The 15,660-nt window shown below is 41.8% G+C and overlaps 2 protein-coding genes across 5 annotated transcripts in view; both read left to right on the top strand.

The window, feature by feature from the left end:
- The first annotated feature begins 3,891 nt into the window (after positions 1–3,891).
- On the top strand, positions 3,892–10,301 carry tbpl2 (TATA box binding protein like 2). 4 transcript variants are annotated; one of them, XM_042388316.1, is made up of 8 exons: positions 3,892–4,021; positions 5,708–5,861; positions 5,953–6,169; positions 8,050–8,215; positions 8,497–8,588; positions 8,678–8,854; positions 9,658–9,752; positions 10,041–10,301. In XM_042388316.1, exons 1-8 carry the CDS (start codon positions 3,974–3,976, stop codon positions 10,115–10,117), a joined length of 1,026 nt encoding a protein of 341 aa, XP_042244250.1. In that variant the 5' UTR covers positions 3,892–3,973; the 3' UTR covers positions 10,118–10,301. The 4 variants fall into 4 exon arrangements, with proteins under 4 accessions (XP_042244250.1, XP_042244252.1, XP_042244253.1 ...); XM_042388318.1 differs by having other exon boundaries at positions 3,893–4,021; positions 8,687–8,854; XM_042388319.1 differs by having other exon boundaries at positions 3,895–4,021; positions 8,050–8,137.
- Positions 10,302–10,493: 192 nt separating this feature from the next.
- atg14 (autophagy related 14) overlaps positions 10,494–15,660 on the top strand; it is a 12,306-nt gene continuing 7,139 nt past the window's right edge. The window contains exons 1-6 of the mRNA XM_042388315.1: positions 10,494–11,100; positions 12,852–12,914; positions 13,066–13,108; positions 13,792–13,873; positions 14,764–15,001; positions 15,115–15,344. Of these exons, the coding sequence (XP_042244249.1) occupies positions 10,829–11,100; positions 12,852–12,914; positions 13,066–13,108; positions 13,792–13,873; positions 14,764–15,001; positions 15,115–15,344 (928 nt within the window). The 5' untranslated portion in view covers positions 10,494–10,828. The remainder of the gene's footprint in view (positions 11,101–12,851; positions 12,915–13,065; positions 13,109–13,791; positions 13,874–14,763; positions 15,002–15,114; positions 15,345–15,660) is intronic.

The raw sequence follows: 15,660 nt of genomic DNA, 5'->3' as shown, positions 1-15,660 counted from the left end.
AACAATTAATCAATTAGTTGCCAACTATTAAATTAATCACCAATATTCTGATAACTGATTCATCGTTTTGAGTCTTTTTTTAAGAAGAGAAATTCTCTGATTGCAGCTTGTTAAATGTGAATATTTTCTGGTTTCTTTAGTCTCTATGAACTAAACAACTAATCAATTGATCCAGAAAATAATAATCAGATTAATAGATAACGATTAAAATATTGTGTAACTTTGATGTAATTCATCAGTAAATATAAAGATATTTCTCTTATAGAATCATTATTAAACATATTTATTCAGATGTGTGTTTGTTAGTTTAGCAGATTAATAATAGATTTTTATAATCAATAATAAGGTTCAGACTTTGATCAGCTGATCTTTCACACATCCAGGAACAAAAAGCTCAAATAAACTGTGAAGCTTCTTGTTTCACCTCTTTATTGATTGATTGATTTATCTGAAGTCATGTGATCAATATTTTTATGTGATCTACAGCTGCAGCTATCGATCGTTTTCATTATTGATCATTTCTTAGTGTCTCAATGTAGAACCAGGTTCTACAAGTTCAGCAGGTCTTTAGAGCTGCAACTATTGATTACTTTCACTGAAATTGAACCATTCAAACTTAAACCATCTCCATGACAACTGAGACACTCCATCCACTGAGGAAGGCCATGAGATGTGACTGAAAGCTTTGGAGATACAGGGTAAGTGGACCTTTTGATGACAATTTTGGGCCAAATTCAAACTTAAACTTCATTCCAGCTGCATCTGATGTTTGTCTAAATGTAAACTCAACAGTTGAGTTAGAACATTAACATCATCATCTCATATTTTGGATAAAGTTTTCAGCGAAGTTAGTCATAAACGTTGAATCGCTGCTTCTGCGGTCTTCACTTCCCGCAGAGTCAACGAGCGGAAATACGAACAGCGCCACTCTGCCATTGCAACCCACACTGTGGTGGGAGGAGGTATTACACCCACAGTGATAAGAACCAACCATAGAGAATATGATATATGATATATGAATAGAAGAAGCTGAGAGAGTTAAATTCTCCTGTTCCCGCTGCACCATGGATGTATAAAGAGAACTGGATACAGGAAGAGCGCCAGGCTTTGAGGCAAATTTGACATAGCGGCCAAACCGTTTAATGACAACGTCACGTGACGCACACTGACCAAAAAAGACTTTTTCCTATAGACTTACATTGTGAAAGAGACGTCTGTAAATCAGCGGATAAATTTTTCTAAACGTCACAACCCCCTCGAAATGACTCGTCTCACTATCAGAATTAAATCTGTTCGGTCTGATCACATTTCAAAAGCCTCGAAGAGCCGCATGATTCAGTTGTTTTATCCCCATTCAAGTTAGCCGGAGGGCTAAACCGGAAGTAGCCAGCGAAAGTCACTAGTGCGCGTGCTCTATGGGCCGCACAAAGCGGAAGATCCGGGTACTTTCATACCAGGAAGTCGGGTTTTTTTGGCTTCATGCGCCACTGAGCAACTTTCATAGGAATGAACGGGGCCCCGCGTCCAACCTGTATCCAGTTCTCTTTATACATCCATGGCCCCAACTGAGCGTGGGCCCTGGGGCGCCCCCCCCCGCCCCCGCCCCCGCGGTCGCTCCGCATATACCCCCCCCCCCCCCCAATTCTCTAGTAATGAAAAATAACAGACATATTCTTTCTTCCGGTGTTTCGTTCATTCCACCAATGCAGTCAACAAATCAACATAACTCATCACTATGGCAACCATCTCTACTGTTATCACAACAACCTGCTGACATAAACATGATGAAAATCGTCGGTTTCCTTTAGATGTTGAAAATAATCTGAATGAAGTTGATGAGTGAAGATGAAATTCATCAGCAGCTTCAACAGGAAACCAACCTGAAGAACAAACATGTGACTGACAGCAGCTCTCTGAAGTGTCTTTAAGAGAATCTGATGACAGAACAGTCAAATATTAACAGTATGAATCTCCATCAGTCGGATCACGAAGTTTGATGTTTGTCTTTTATACATTGATGTTGTTTGTGGATAAGATGAAGTAATTTAAATAAATAATGTAATGATAATAGTCCAAAACTATGTGAAAATGCAAAATTTTTAGTCAATTAACATCAAATTCTCTTGGAGGAGGACAAGCCAACCCTCCTCAGCTGCTTATTGAATCAACTGGAAAACATCATAAAACAACAACAATCATATCAGCTAGATGGTGCAGAACAGGAAGAAATGCAGCCTGTCTTCTATTAAACATCTTATCTATGGATCCACATCCTTCCTCTTGTTTTCTGTTGGAACAATTAATAAAAAAAAGCTTCCTGTTTGGTACCAAATTACTTTCTGATTGGATGCTGTTCGCGATCAATAACCAGACCTAATTAAAGTTTGACTGTCAGATTTCTTTTTTTTTTTTTAGAACTTTATTGCCTTTATCGAACTTGCAGGCAATACAAACACAGACATACATTCAATACAAATATACACAACCTAACCCTCCCATAGGAGGCTACAAACAAACAGACAAATAAAAACAAAAACAAAACCAATTACACCAACTGAGACAAAAAACAAAAAAAAACAAAAAAAACAAAAAAACAGACAAAAAGGTCACCTTGTCATTAAATGTTATACTGCAATTCTTGGTTGTGCAGGGTCAAAGTATATGATATAAAATTGTACATTACATTTAAGGTGTTAGCATAATTTCAGTCCCAGAATGACTGGGGCCCATCTTCTTATGAATAGTGGTACTTTAAACTGTAAAATAGCAATAGTCATATTTTCCATGGTGTGTATCTGCTTCATCTTCTGTATCCATTGAGCTTTTGTGGGTGCACATGGCTGCATCCAATTAACAGTAATCATTTTCTTCGCAGTCATTAACAGAATATGTAACATATAGCATTGGTCCTTTTAGAGAGCAAGTTTTCTGGTATTTTCTCCAGTAAGAAAATTAAAGGGTCCAGAGGGATATCAACTCTGAAGACGGTGTCCAATTCTTCTTTAATGTGTTTCCAAAAGGTTTCTATCACTGGGCAGTCCCAGAATATGTGGGCATGATCCCCAACCATGCCACAGTTCCTCCAGCACGTGTTGGGGGTATTACTTGAAAACTTTGACACCTTGAGAGGTGTTCTGAAAAATCTCAATTTCACTTTCCAGTCAAATTCTTTCCACATTTGGCTCCCAATCCCTTTATGACTTGCTAAACATATATTTTCCCAAGCTTCATCTTCTATAATTGCATTGAGTTCTAATTCCCACTCACTTTTAATATGTAAGGTATTGTCTGAAGTGTCTTTCAAAAGATTCATGTAGATATTTGACACTTGATGTTTTGATGATACGTTATGTTGAGAAATCTCTATAAAATACCTTTCAACCTCCATTGGATCTCTTTTTATACCATCCCAGTCTGTGTGTCTAGTGAGGTAACTTCTTATCTGCATGAATCTAAACAAGTCATTATTAGGTAGATCAAATTTTTCCTGGAGTTGTGAAAATGATCTTAGTGTGTTGTTTTCAAACAGTTGGTCAATGCTGACCAGACCCTTTTCTGCACATCTCCGACTGTCAGATTTCTAACGTTGCATTTGTTTAATACTCATATTCACATGGAAACTAATGATAATGACATTCAAACTGTCCAGTTAAATCAAATCTGTTGTTTGGAATCCAATGAAAATAATAATCAACATTAATATTCAGGGAGACAATTAACCTGCACTTTAATTGATGGGGGGGTTTGTGGGTAAATAATGTGGAAAATGCTTATAGAGACGAGCTGTTAGAACATTTATCTAAGAAGAAGCGTGTCATGGTTCTGGCCGTGCTGCTGCTGCTGCAGGTGAGAGGATGAGGATCAGGATGAAGATCAGGGTGAGTGGAGTGATTGACGAGCGTCGGTGTGATTGGATGCAGCTGTGCAGCAGCTCAGTCTGGAAGCAGCTTCTGGATCACATGTTTCTGTCCTCATGGACGAGTCGGCGTTGGAGCGTTACTTTGATGACTCCATTGCAAATGTGAGTACAGACTCTCTCCCTCCAAAAAACTTTATTTAAAAGCCGTCACGTGTACAGAGGAAGTTGGAGTTCGATGTTATCAAACTGGTGAAAATCTGAAACAATGTTCATGAGATTTACATCAATGAGCTGAATATCATGTGGATCAAACACATTAGAGTCTGTTGTTTGATTAAACCAAAGTTTCTCCAAAACTGAACTTTTCTGGAGGTTTTAACATGAAATGTGTAAAGAGTTTCCACTGAGTCCTGAAGTTAAAGTCCTACAGCTGGAGTCTGTGTTTTACAGGTTAACTGCAACATTATTAAATTTAACTACTTTTAGTCCAATACGTAATTTAAAAAGTGTGAGATTCAACATTTTACCATCAGAATTTAATTCTGTGTTGTGGAGAAACTTTAAAGTCTCAGTGAAACAGACGTTAGAGCATCTTTATCTTCTGCACTGCGACATGTTTCCCAGTGAGACTCCATATATATATATATATATATATATATATATATATATATATATATATATGATATAAATCACATCCATGAGTTCAGGACGAGTCATCAAACACTTGAAAAGAGGTTTAAAAAAATTTGTTTGATTTGATTTGTTTGACATATATTTGTTATAAAATGAGAGATAAATGAACAGGAACACTGGATTAGATCATTTCACTCTTTAAAACAACATTTAGACTTCAGATGTGAACTTTTAGAAACACTGAAGTCAAAGAGTTTAAACTCCACCTGCACTAAAACTTTAACTTGTTATTGGTTGTTTTCTATATTAATGTAGCTGCTAAACCATAATTTTATGTCCCTGCAGGAGAATAAATCTGATGCAGAAACTCGTTGTTTTAACTTTATAAAATATCTGAGTGCAGAATATGAACTCGTTCAGAGTGAGGATGAACCGTCACACATACATCAGTCTGCAGATGAAGATTAGAGCGACAGATTCATTCAATCAGATTCAACTAGAGCTGCACCAATCAGCCAATTAATCAATCAGTCAGGCGATTAATCAACTGCAACTTTGTTGACAAACAAATTATTGTTTTAATCTTTTTTTTTTCTAAAGTTAAAAGCTTCTTAATATTGGAGTATTGATGATTGATTGACAGGAATCTGAATCTTTGATTGTTGATCAGACACAACGAGACGTTTAAAGACTGCAGGAAATTCTAACGGACATTTTTCAATATTTACTGACGTTTCATAAAGAAGACAACTGATTGATTATGAGAGTGATGGTTAGTTGCAACCTTGTATTCAACATTATCGTTATTATACAGAACCAGAACAATAAAACACAGTTTAGCATCTGATCAGCAGCAAAGAGCTTCAGATAGAATTAATAAAAACTGGTCAACTCGTATAAAACACACAGAAAATACGAGTGAAAATAATCTCACCTGTTGTGGAGCTTTTTAAACTTCATTTCTTGTTTTCTGTTTGCTTGTTGATTATTTTATTTTTTAATTTATTTTTGGTTCATGTGAATATTTGATTTCTTTTCTCTGCGTCTTAAACTATTCAGATATAATTTAGTTTAAATCTCAGTGACACTGTAGTGATGAGCTGAACGAGCATTAAATTAATATTTAATGAATATTAATTAAAGGGTTTGTTCTGTGGCAGCAGGTCTGATGTGGTTTCAGGGTTCAGGTCTCGTCTCGTCCCTGTTCCTCTGCAGGACTCCAGCTTCATTCTGGGGGAGGAGCTTGGCCTCCAAAGCCCCGCCCACCCGGCACAGAACCCCGCGGGGGCGGGGCCAAGCGACGACCTGGACCTCAGTTTTCTACCCGATGAGCTTAGTACGCAGGACGAGCCGAGCCGGGGCGACGCGGGTATGACATCACTGGTGACGTGGGCATAGGCCTCTGTGAGGTCACGGGGGGGCGGAGCTGACCCGTATGTTGTGATGATGTTTGGTTTCAGGTGAAGCAGCAGACGAGCTGAACGAGTCTCAGGACAGCGGCATCTGTCTGGACTACAGCTCCCAGAATTCCACAGCAGTGACCGCTGACCCCACACAGGGGTCGTCCATGTCCGGTCTGGGGACGGGCGCCTCCCCCTTCTATCCCATGACCCCTATGACCCCCATGACCCCCATGACCCCTGTGACCGAGAGGTCAGGAATCATCCCACAGCTGCAGTACGTCACTAATAATGTTAATAATAATAATACTGAACATTTTTTCACACTGTTCACATAATCACATATCCGTCTATGTTGGCATGTGGTGGTCATTTTTCCAACAATACACACATTTTGTGTAAAATTGAGTTTATTTCTGCCTGCTTGGATCTGAAAATTCTCTAATAGTGACTCTGACATTAAAGGGAAATTCCTTTTTTTTTTTTACAACCTGGTGTATTTCCCATAAATGTGGCTGCTGAGAGCAAAGCTGTCATCAAGGCAAACAGCAGCTAGTTAGAGGAAAGAAGATCATCAACAAGAAGAACGAGGAGTCCTGATCTCAACATCATGGAGTCAGTCTGGGATTAACATGAAGAGACAGAAGAACTGTTGAACTTCTCCAAGATGCAGAACAACCGACCTGCCGAGAACCTGAAACACTGAGAACTGCTGCTGGTTTAAAGACAAAGCTGCTCACAGCAGATACTGATTCACTTTCTGCTGTTTACTCAACTTTGGATCAAGTTAACTGATAAATAAAAACTATTCAAAGAGTCCTCACTTTACTTTTACTGCCTAAAATCTTTGCATACATACATAGGACTGCGCTCTCCTGGACAGAGACCTCAGATGTTGTACCTGGAGTCTGCTGGAGCCACTCTCCCAGTTTGTGGGTCACAGCCCCCAGTGCTCCCATTACCACTGGCACCACTGTTGCCTTCACTCCCCACATCTTTTCTAGCTTTTTTGATCTTCTTGTGTTCCTTCTTCTTGATGTTGCTGTTGCTTGGGATCGCTACGTCTATCACCGCTGCCTTCTTCTGTTGTTTGTCGATCAACACGATGTCCGGTTGGTTAGCCATCACCAGTTTGTCAGTCTGGATCTGGAAGTCCCACAGGATCTTGGCTCGGTCATTCTCAATCACCTTAGGAGGTGTCTTCCATTGTGACCTTGGGACCTCCAGCCCATACTCAGTGCAGATGTTCCTGTACACTATGCCAGCCACTTGGTTATGGCGTTCCATGTACGCTGTTCCTGCCTGCATCTTACACCCTGCTATTATGTGCTGAACTGTCTCAGGAGCATCTTTGCACAGCCTGCACCTGGGGTCCTGTCTGGTGTGGTAGATCCCCGCCTCTATTGATCTTGTACTGAGTGCCTGTTCTTGTGCTGCCATGATCAGTGCTTCTGTGCTGTCCTTCAGTCCAGCCTTTTCCAGCCACTGGTAGGATTTCTTGATATCAGCCACTTCCCCTATCTGTCGGTGGTACATGCCGTGTGGGGGCTTGTCCCTCCATGATGGTTCCTCCTCCTCCTCTGCATCATCGGGTTTCTGCTGCCTGAGGTATTCACTTAGCAGTTCATGTTTGGGGGGCCATCTTCCTAATGTATTCCTGGATGTTGGTTGTTTTTTCCTGGACAGTGGCTCTGACGTTCACCAGTCCTCGGCCTCCCTCGTTCGGCTTAGTGTACAGTCTCAGGGTGCTGGACTTGGGATGAAACCCTCCATGCATTGTGAGGAGCTTCCTTGTCTTGATATCAGTGGCCTCTATCTCCTCCTTTGGCCAGCTTATTATACTATATATATATATATATATATATATATATAATGTATATTACTTTCCTTACAGTCTAGCCGTGGTGAACATCAGCCTCATACATGTAAACAAACCAGCGTACTCGGCAACCTGCCCCAGATGTAGATCTGTAGGAGGCTCCGCAGCCCTGATGACCTTCGTTTTGTGTGTTTCCCTGAATCTCTACAACAGAGCTGAGAGCAAAGTTAGCATCACACCTGGAGCCACAGTGGCCACATCTACGGGGAATACATCAGGTTTTATTAAGTGAAAACAGTTAATGATAGATATGTGTGTGTGTGTGTGTGTGTGTGCAGGAACATCGTCTCTACAGTGAACCTGGGTTGTCCTCTGGACCTGAAGTTCATCGCCCTTCAAGCTAGAAACGCTGAGTACAACCCAAAGGTACCGAAACCCAACGTCGTCCTTCTGCTTCCTCACAGTGTGAAACTGAGTTTGGCTTCAACGTGTGATGTGATGCAGGTGATCATCACCTCCTCATGACCTGTAAAGCCTCATCTGCTGATGAAACGATTAGTCAATTAACAGGAAATTAATCAAATAATCATTTTTCAAGCTAAAATACCAAACTTTCTCATTTCAGTTTCTCAAAATGTGAAGATTTGCTGCTTTTCTGTCCTGTATCACTGTAAAATGAATATCTTTAGATTTTGTACTGTTGGTCAGACAAAACAAGATATTTGAGGACATATTTTAGGAAACTAACTGGTATGTTAGCTGCAGCTGCCGGCTTTGTGTTTCAGCGTTTCGCGGCGGTCATCATGAGAATCCGCGAGCCACGAACCACAGCACTGATCTTCAGCTCGGGGAAGATGGTCTGTACCGGAGCCAAGAGGTCTGTCAGCTGCTCACCGTCTGTCTCCAGGTGTACCTGTGCTCAGTCTGCTAACCCTCTCCTCCCCTCCTCACCTGTGTGTGTCTGAGCGCGTGCAGTGAGGAGCAGTCGCGGCTGGCGGCCAGGAAGTACGCCCGGGTGGTGCAGAAGCTCGGCTTCCCTGCTCGCTTCCTGGACTTCAAGATCCAGAACATGGTGGCCAGCTGTGATGTCTGCTTCCCCATCAGACTGGAGGGACTGGTCCTGACCCACCAGCAGTTCAGCAGGTACCAACACTGTTGTTTAGCCTAGCTTAGCACAAAGACTGGAAGCAGGGGGAAACTGCTAGCCTAGCACAAAAGCTAACTCCAAACTAACAGGACATGTAAATAATGCAGCTTTTGGAGTAAATTAAAGATGGAGTTTGTTTCCTCCTTTGATGGAGCTAGGTTAGCAGTTTACTAAGCTAGCAGTTTACTAAGCTAGCAGTTTACTAAGCTAGCAGTGTGCTAAGCTAGGCTAAATGTGTCCCAGACATACTGAAGATTTCCTGTAATGTCAATGTTCTCTTAAGGACATGACTTAATTTTCTTTTCATCTTTATCTGTCTCTCTTGTTAACAATTTGTTGAGTTTGATAAATAATAATAATCATAATAATAATAAAGTTTATTTGTAAAGCACTTATCAAAACCAGATTACAAAGTGTTTTACATGGACAAAATGAAAAAGAAACAGAAAAATACTTTAAATACACACATGCGGACAACAAATTTATCCAAATTTTCAGAATCAATATAAAAACAATTTTTCAAAGGTTTATCTATAAAGCTTATAGGTCATGTTAGCTCAGAGTTAGCTTCTAGTTTAGAGTTAGCTTTAAATGTTTTTATCACCTGGAACTAGTAAAGAAATATTCAGAAAATAGTTTATAAGTTCAAGTAACTGAAAACATTTATGAAAGAATTTTAAAACATTGAAACACCTTCAGGAGTTTATTCTGATTGACTGCTGTCATTATTAGCACGATAAAAAAAAACCTTTATTTAAACGCAGCTACTGAGACATTTGAATGTGTTTATTCTCAACAGTTATGAACCAGAGCTGTTTCCAGGCCTCATCTATCGGATGGTGAAACCTCGTATTGTCCTGCTCATCTTCGTGTCTGGAAAAGTGGTTCTGACTGGTAATGAGACTCAAAGATCAATAATTACAAAATGCTTATCTCATAGTCGCGACATACGGATCTCATACTTATGAAATACGGATCGCGTAGTTATGAAATATGGATCTTATAATGTATAAAATATGATCTTTATTTTTAATAATTATAAAATCCAGATCTTGTAATTATGAGATAATTACCTTTAACTGTAAAATCATCTTTTATAATAATGGCAGGAGTCAGTGCATTTCCAAATAGTCTTTTTTGAATAAAGTTGTTATAATGATTTTGTCTCGTGTTTTATTCCAGGAGCTAAAGAGCGAGCAGAGATCTACGAAGCGTTTGAGAACATTTATCCGATCCTGAGAGGCTTCAGGAAACAGTGACGACCGACCTGACAGCACTTCCTGTTCATTTGTAAATAGATGGAATAATTACATCCAGTATATCTGTGTTTTATTTTGTGTTACACAGCAGAGTTGTGGACCGTAAATTAATCAACCATTTGTTTTACAGTCTGTGTTGAATGTTTCATCCTGAAAGGAAATAAACAACAGTTTTCATATCGCAGAGCAGAACATTTATGTTATGTTTTACTGACCAGTGGACCCAAACCATGCCAGCAAAATGCCCCCCACAGCATAACAGTGCTGTGGGGGGCATATTCCCAGGTCTGAATGCTGGACCCCTACAGTGGGGGACCCCACTGTAGGGGTCCAGCATTCAGACCTGGACCAGGTTTTCCTTTAGTCTGTCACCGGTCTGTAGATTATATATGTTTGCGGATGAATGTTGCGTGATGCTGCGGTGTTTCTTCTTCGACCCCGCCCACAGCGTTACGTCATTACATAAACAAACCCGTCACGTGTTCAGAGGAAACCGGAAGTGGCGGACTCATCGTCTGCTCATCAAAACAAAAACATCATCCTGATGTTTCCTCTGACTGTTTTAAAAATATGGCAGCGACTTCACGGAGAATATAAGAGCTGTAAGATCAACATGGAGGAGTAGAAAGCAGAAGTTTGGTCGCTAGTTCGTTCTAGCATTAATAGCTTAGGTTAGTTTAGGTTAGCTTAGCTTAGCTCGCCGTTAGCTCCATGGCGTCCTCAGCGGGACTCCCCCCGCTCGGCCCGGACCGAGCTGCTTCTTCCTCCGGCTCTCACACCGGGGGCAGGCCGCCTCTCCGGCCGCACCCCCCACCCCCGGCGCTGCCCCCCGGGGTGATGGCGGAGTCGGTGGACGACGCGGAGGGTCTGTATGTGGCGGTGGAGCGGTGCCCGCTGTGCAGCACCTCCCGCCGCAGGCTCACCTGCGCCCGCTGCGTGCAGGCCGGGGACTTCGTGCACTTGGACGGCAGGAACACGGAGAGGTAAAGTGCGGAGGTTTCAGCCTGTACTGACCTGTCTGTCCCGCAGTCACCGCCGAACTTCAGTCGAATTGGACATTTCACAACGACCTTCATTTTGTCCACAAACCCACGCAAGATAACAGATTCTATAAGTTGTTGTTATAAAAATACAAATCTTCTCGATAGTTCGGCATTTATGTCAAACTTCAAATAAACATTAATTCCAAAAAATCCTAAACGTTAGATGTATTCACACTGTTTACACGGTTGATTAATGGAAGATAATAACGTGTTTGACAGGTGAAGAACTAATAAACTTCGACTTTTTGTTGGTATACCTGCTGCCAGGTGGATCACCTGCACGCCGAATCAAACAGCTGGACCGTGTCATACAAAGTTTTAAAAAGTGACCGTTTTATATTTACTATTTTCTGAAGTAGAACATGTTAATTTGTGGATTTTTATTTCTATAAATGGAGCTTCTGTTGCCACCATCTGAATGAATGTCAAGTTCAGATAAAAACTTGAGAAGTTTTTTTTTTTATAAACTTTCGCACATGAAGCTTTAAAACTGACAAATGTGGTTTCATGTCTGTTAATTCTTCGTGTTGTAACTCAAGAGTCAACATTTACCTTTCAGGCTAGTTAGCATTAGCAGCTGTTTGAGTTTCAGCTCATGATTAGCAGTTAGCAGGTTAGCATGTTTTGGTTTCCATCAGGTTTAACAGGCTACGTTAGCTGTTAGCTGTTAGCTGTTAGCTTTCCTCTGCTGGCTCAGTCTGAACTTTGTGTTATTTTAGGTTTACAGATGTTGTGTAACTGTAGCAGGGCAGCTAAACTAACCTGCTTAAAATAACTGGCCTTCATAGTTCTCAGTTTCCCAAACTAGGCTCCGCGGACCTCTAAGGGTCACTGAGAAGCTTCCAGGGACAACAACAACAAAATAATAATAAACTCAAAAAAATGTTTTTACTGGCAAAAATAAACCAGTAGAAAACAGATGAGTTACTGTAAGTGAGTCATGAGGCAGCAACATTACATGTGATAAATACAAACAGCTGAAATGATTAGTCGATTAATCGATTGGTTCATTGGAAACCATTTATATAATCAATGAATCGTCTGTCACCTCCTCATCTGCTCCCTGTGTGACAGTCAAATTAACATCTGTGAGCTCAGATCAGTCATCAATGAAAACAGCTTCACTGTAAACACATCATAACTGTCTGCAACTATTTTAATAACCGAATAAACGTTTCAGTCATTTTTCAAGTTGAAAATAAATCCAAACATTATTTTCTCATATGTGAAACTTTGCTGCCATTAATATATCCATCCAACATTTATAGAGCTGCGACGATCAGTCGATTGATCAACTATTTTGATAATCGATTAATTGTTTTGAATTCTCTGATTGCAGCTCGTTAAATGTGAATATTTTCTGGTTTCTTTCGTCTCTCTGACAGTAAACTGAAGATCTTTGAGGACGTCGTCTTTAGGAAACACTGATCAAACCAAACAACTAATCAATTAATCCAAAAAAAAGTATGAAAATAATCATTAGCTGCAGCCCTGATTGTCTTTGTCATACATGACAGTAAACTGAATATCTGGAAGATTTTCAGTATTTTCTAACATTTTATAGACATTTAACAACTAACCAGCTGCTCTGTATGTTTTCAGGGTTTATATTATTATTATATTATATATTATTATATATTATTATATTATTTTCCTAATCTAACAGTTCTGTTTGTATTTTCATTTTGCAGATTCATTGAAAAGTTGGAGCGACTGAAGAAGCTGAAGGAGGAGAAGGAGCAGCTGCAGCAGAGGTAAACATCCTTCATCATCATCATCATCATCCAGCAAACAGGAAATAACCTGATGAAGATGCGATCAAACTCTCATATTCTGTAGAAATATAATCTAAAGAAGATCAGACTGGTGTTAATGGTGATGTTAAACTCTCCTCCTCCTCCTCAGAGTGATCCAGGCCATGGACCAGAAGCTGCAGGCTGATGAGATGGTGAGTTCAGATCAGCTGTCTGGTCTTCATCACGGCGTCTGAAGCTGCTTCTGTTTCCCTTTAAATACGACCGATCACGTGACCGTCGCAGCCCGTCACACTCGTCTCTCAAATGTCAAATAATGGAAATGATGTAATGTTTTTCACAGTAAATGTGTACATGAAGAAGAAACAAGAACAGTGTGTGTTGCAGCAGCATAGTTTTTACCTGCCTAATTAATTAATTAATTAATTAATTGCCTTTTTGTGTGTCACATATATGTTCGTTTCACTACGTTTCATTGAGATAATTTATGCTGAATACAAACTTAAAAAGAGGCCACAGCAACATTTGAAGTAAAATGATTTTATCTCTTACAGGCTGCTTCCAAAACACAGTTGACCTACGCTCAACTCTGCACCTGAACGCCTCCTGGATTATTTTCTACATTAATCAAAGAATAATTGACCCTGTAAAATGTTTCCTACAGAACAAACAGTTCAAAACTCAAAACTTCAGTTTGTAACGACAGAAAACTGGAAACGAAATGAATCGTTATTAAATAATTGATCGTTGTTGAGATTATTTGAATCGTTTCTCCACCGACAGTAAATATTAAATAAATAAAAGTATTTTGATGGTGTTGTTGTCACATGACTGATGAAGACGAATAAAACGCTCTGATCTTCTTCTTCTTCCTCAGAAATGGAAGATCATGTCGTGTAAGATGAAGATCGAGCAGCTGAAGGAGGCGGTCGCCTGGGGCAACGAGGAGATGAAGAGCGGTGAGTGTCGCTCTGGTCACATGATCATCTTCATCTGCCATTCAGTCACCCCCTGACTGTCCTCCTCCTCCTCCTCCTCCTCCTCCTCATCTTCCTCCTTCATATTCCCTCTCTCCTATCTCCTCCTCCTCCTCCTCCTCATCTTCCTCCTCATCTTCCTCCTCATCTTCCTCCCTCATATTCCCTCTCTTCTGTCTCCTCCTCCTCCTCTTCTTCTCCTCCTCCTCCTCATCTTCCTCCTTCATATTCCTCCTCTTCTGTCTCCTCCTCCTCCTCTTCTTCTCCTCCTCCTCCTCATCTTCCTCCTCATCTTCCTCCCTCATATTCCCTCTCTTCTGTCTCCTCCCCCTCCTCTTCTTCTCCTCCTCCTCCTCATCTTCCTCCTTCATATTCCCTCTCTTCTGTCTCCTCCTCCTGCTCCTCCCCCTCCTCTTCTCCTCCTCCTCCTCATCTTCCTCCTCATCTTCCTCCTTCATATTCCCTCTCTTCTGTCTCTTCCCCCTCCTCTTCTTCTCCTCCTCCTCCTCACCTTCCTCCTTCATATTCCCTCTCTTCTGTCTCCTCCTCCTCCTCATCTTCCTCCTTCATATTCCCTCTCTTCTGTCTCCTCCCCCTCCTCTTCTTCTCCTCCTCCTCCTCATCTTCCTCCTTCATATTCCCTCTCTTCTGTCTTCTCCTCCTCTTCCTCATCTTCCTCCTTCATATTCCCTCTCTTCTGTCTCCTCCTCCTCCTCCTCTCCTCCTCATCTTCCTCCTTCATATTCCCTCTCTTCTGTCTCCTCCTCCTCTTCTTCTCCTCCTCTTCTCCTCCTCTCCTCCTCCTCTTCTCCTCTTCCTCCTCCTCCTCCTTCATATTCCCTCTCTTCTGTCTCCTCCTCCTCCTCCTGCAGATAAGGGCGTGCTCCTGCGCTCCCAGGAGGAGAGCCAGCGGCTGCAGCGCCGGGCCGGACGCCACCAGGAGAAACGAGATAAGATCGAGCGTCACAACCGTCGTCTGGGGGAGCTGCTGGAGAGACGCAGCCGGGAGCTGCTGGTCAGACTGGGACAACTGGCGGCGCTGAGGAGGGAAAACATCCTGGAGCTCACCACGCACATCTTCCCCACGCAGGAGGAGAAACTGGGCAGCAGGTGACCTCTGACCTCTGACCTCTGCGTCACAGGAAGAGTCTTTCAGAATAAGATAAACAGAGAAAGCGGCGCTAACATGAACGTCTCGTCTGCCCCCTGCGTTTGTCCGTCAGAGACCCCGCGGACGTGGTGGCGGAGTGTGACCCGGCGTTGACCTCCAGCACGGTGAGCGAGCTGGCCGAGGCCCGCAGGACCACCTACCTGTCGGGACGCTGGATCTGGGACGACCAGAACGGAGAGACCAGCATCAGCATCACGGGACCCCCCGTCACCCTGCCCAGCAACGGAGACTGCTCCGCCTACTACAGCTGGGTGGAGGAGAAGAGCACCAATCAGGGGCCAGGTGAGGAGGCGAGGGGCGGGGCTTAGACACCAGAGGTCCTCAGTCATCAGTTATTTGAGTCAGACTCTGTAATAAAGTCACATAGATTGACAGTTTGCCATGATGCTGCTACGTGTTGCTAGCTTCTGTGTTTACTTTCATTCAGAAACAAACGTTAGAAGCGATTCAAGTGAAAATTCTGTTTATTGGACACATGTCGGAGTCTCAGCAGCTCACACACATCATCGTCTCTTTCTGTGTGTCTCTGAATCTCTTTAAAGAATCCATGATCGGCTATTAATTATTTAATTTTTTGTTTCTCTCCCTTGTTACTGGG

The sequence above is a fragment of the Thunnus maccoyii genome, chromosome 16, assembly GCF_910596095.1.
Source record: "Thunnus maccoyii chromosome 16, fThuMac1.1, whole genome shotgun sequence".
NCBI lineage: Eukaryota > Metazoa > Chordata > Actinopteri > Scombriformes > Scombridae > Thunnus > Thunnus maccoyii.
Note: the sequence above shows the minus strand (reverse complement) of the source record. Positions and strands in the feature narration are given on the sequence as shown.

Excerpts from the sequence above, each read along its gene's own strand:
- tbpl2 (XM_042388316.1), top strand. The coding sequence starts at position 3,974 with ATGGACGAGTCGGCGTTGGAGCGTTACTTTGATGACTCCATTGCAAAT. Across the intron at positions 5,862-5,952 it reads GCCGAGCCGGGGCGACGCGG|GTGAAGCAGCAGACGAGCTG; the intron begins GTATGACATCAC and ends GTTTGGTTTCAG. Across the intron at positions 8,216-8,496 it reads CAACGTGTGATGTGATGCAG|CGTTTCGCGGCGGTCATCAT; the intron begins GTGATCATCACC and ends TTTGTGTTTCAG.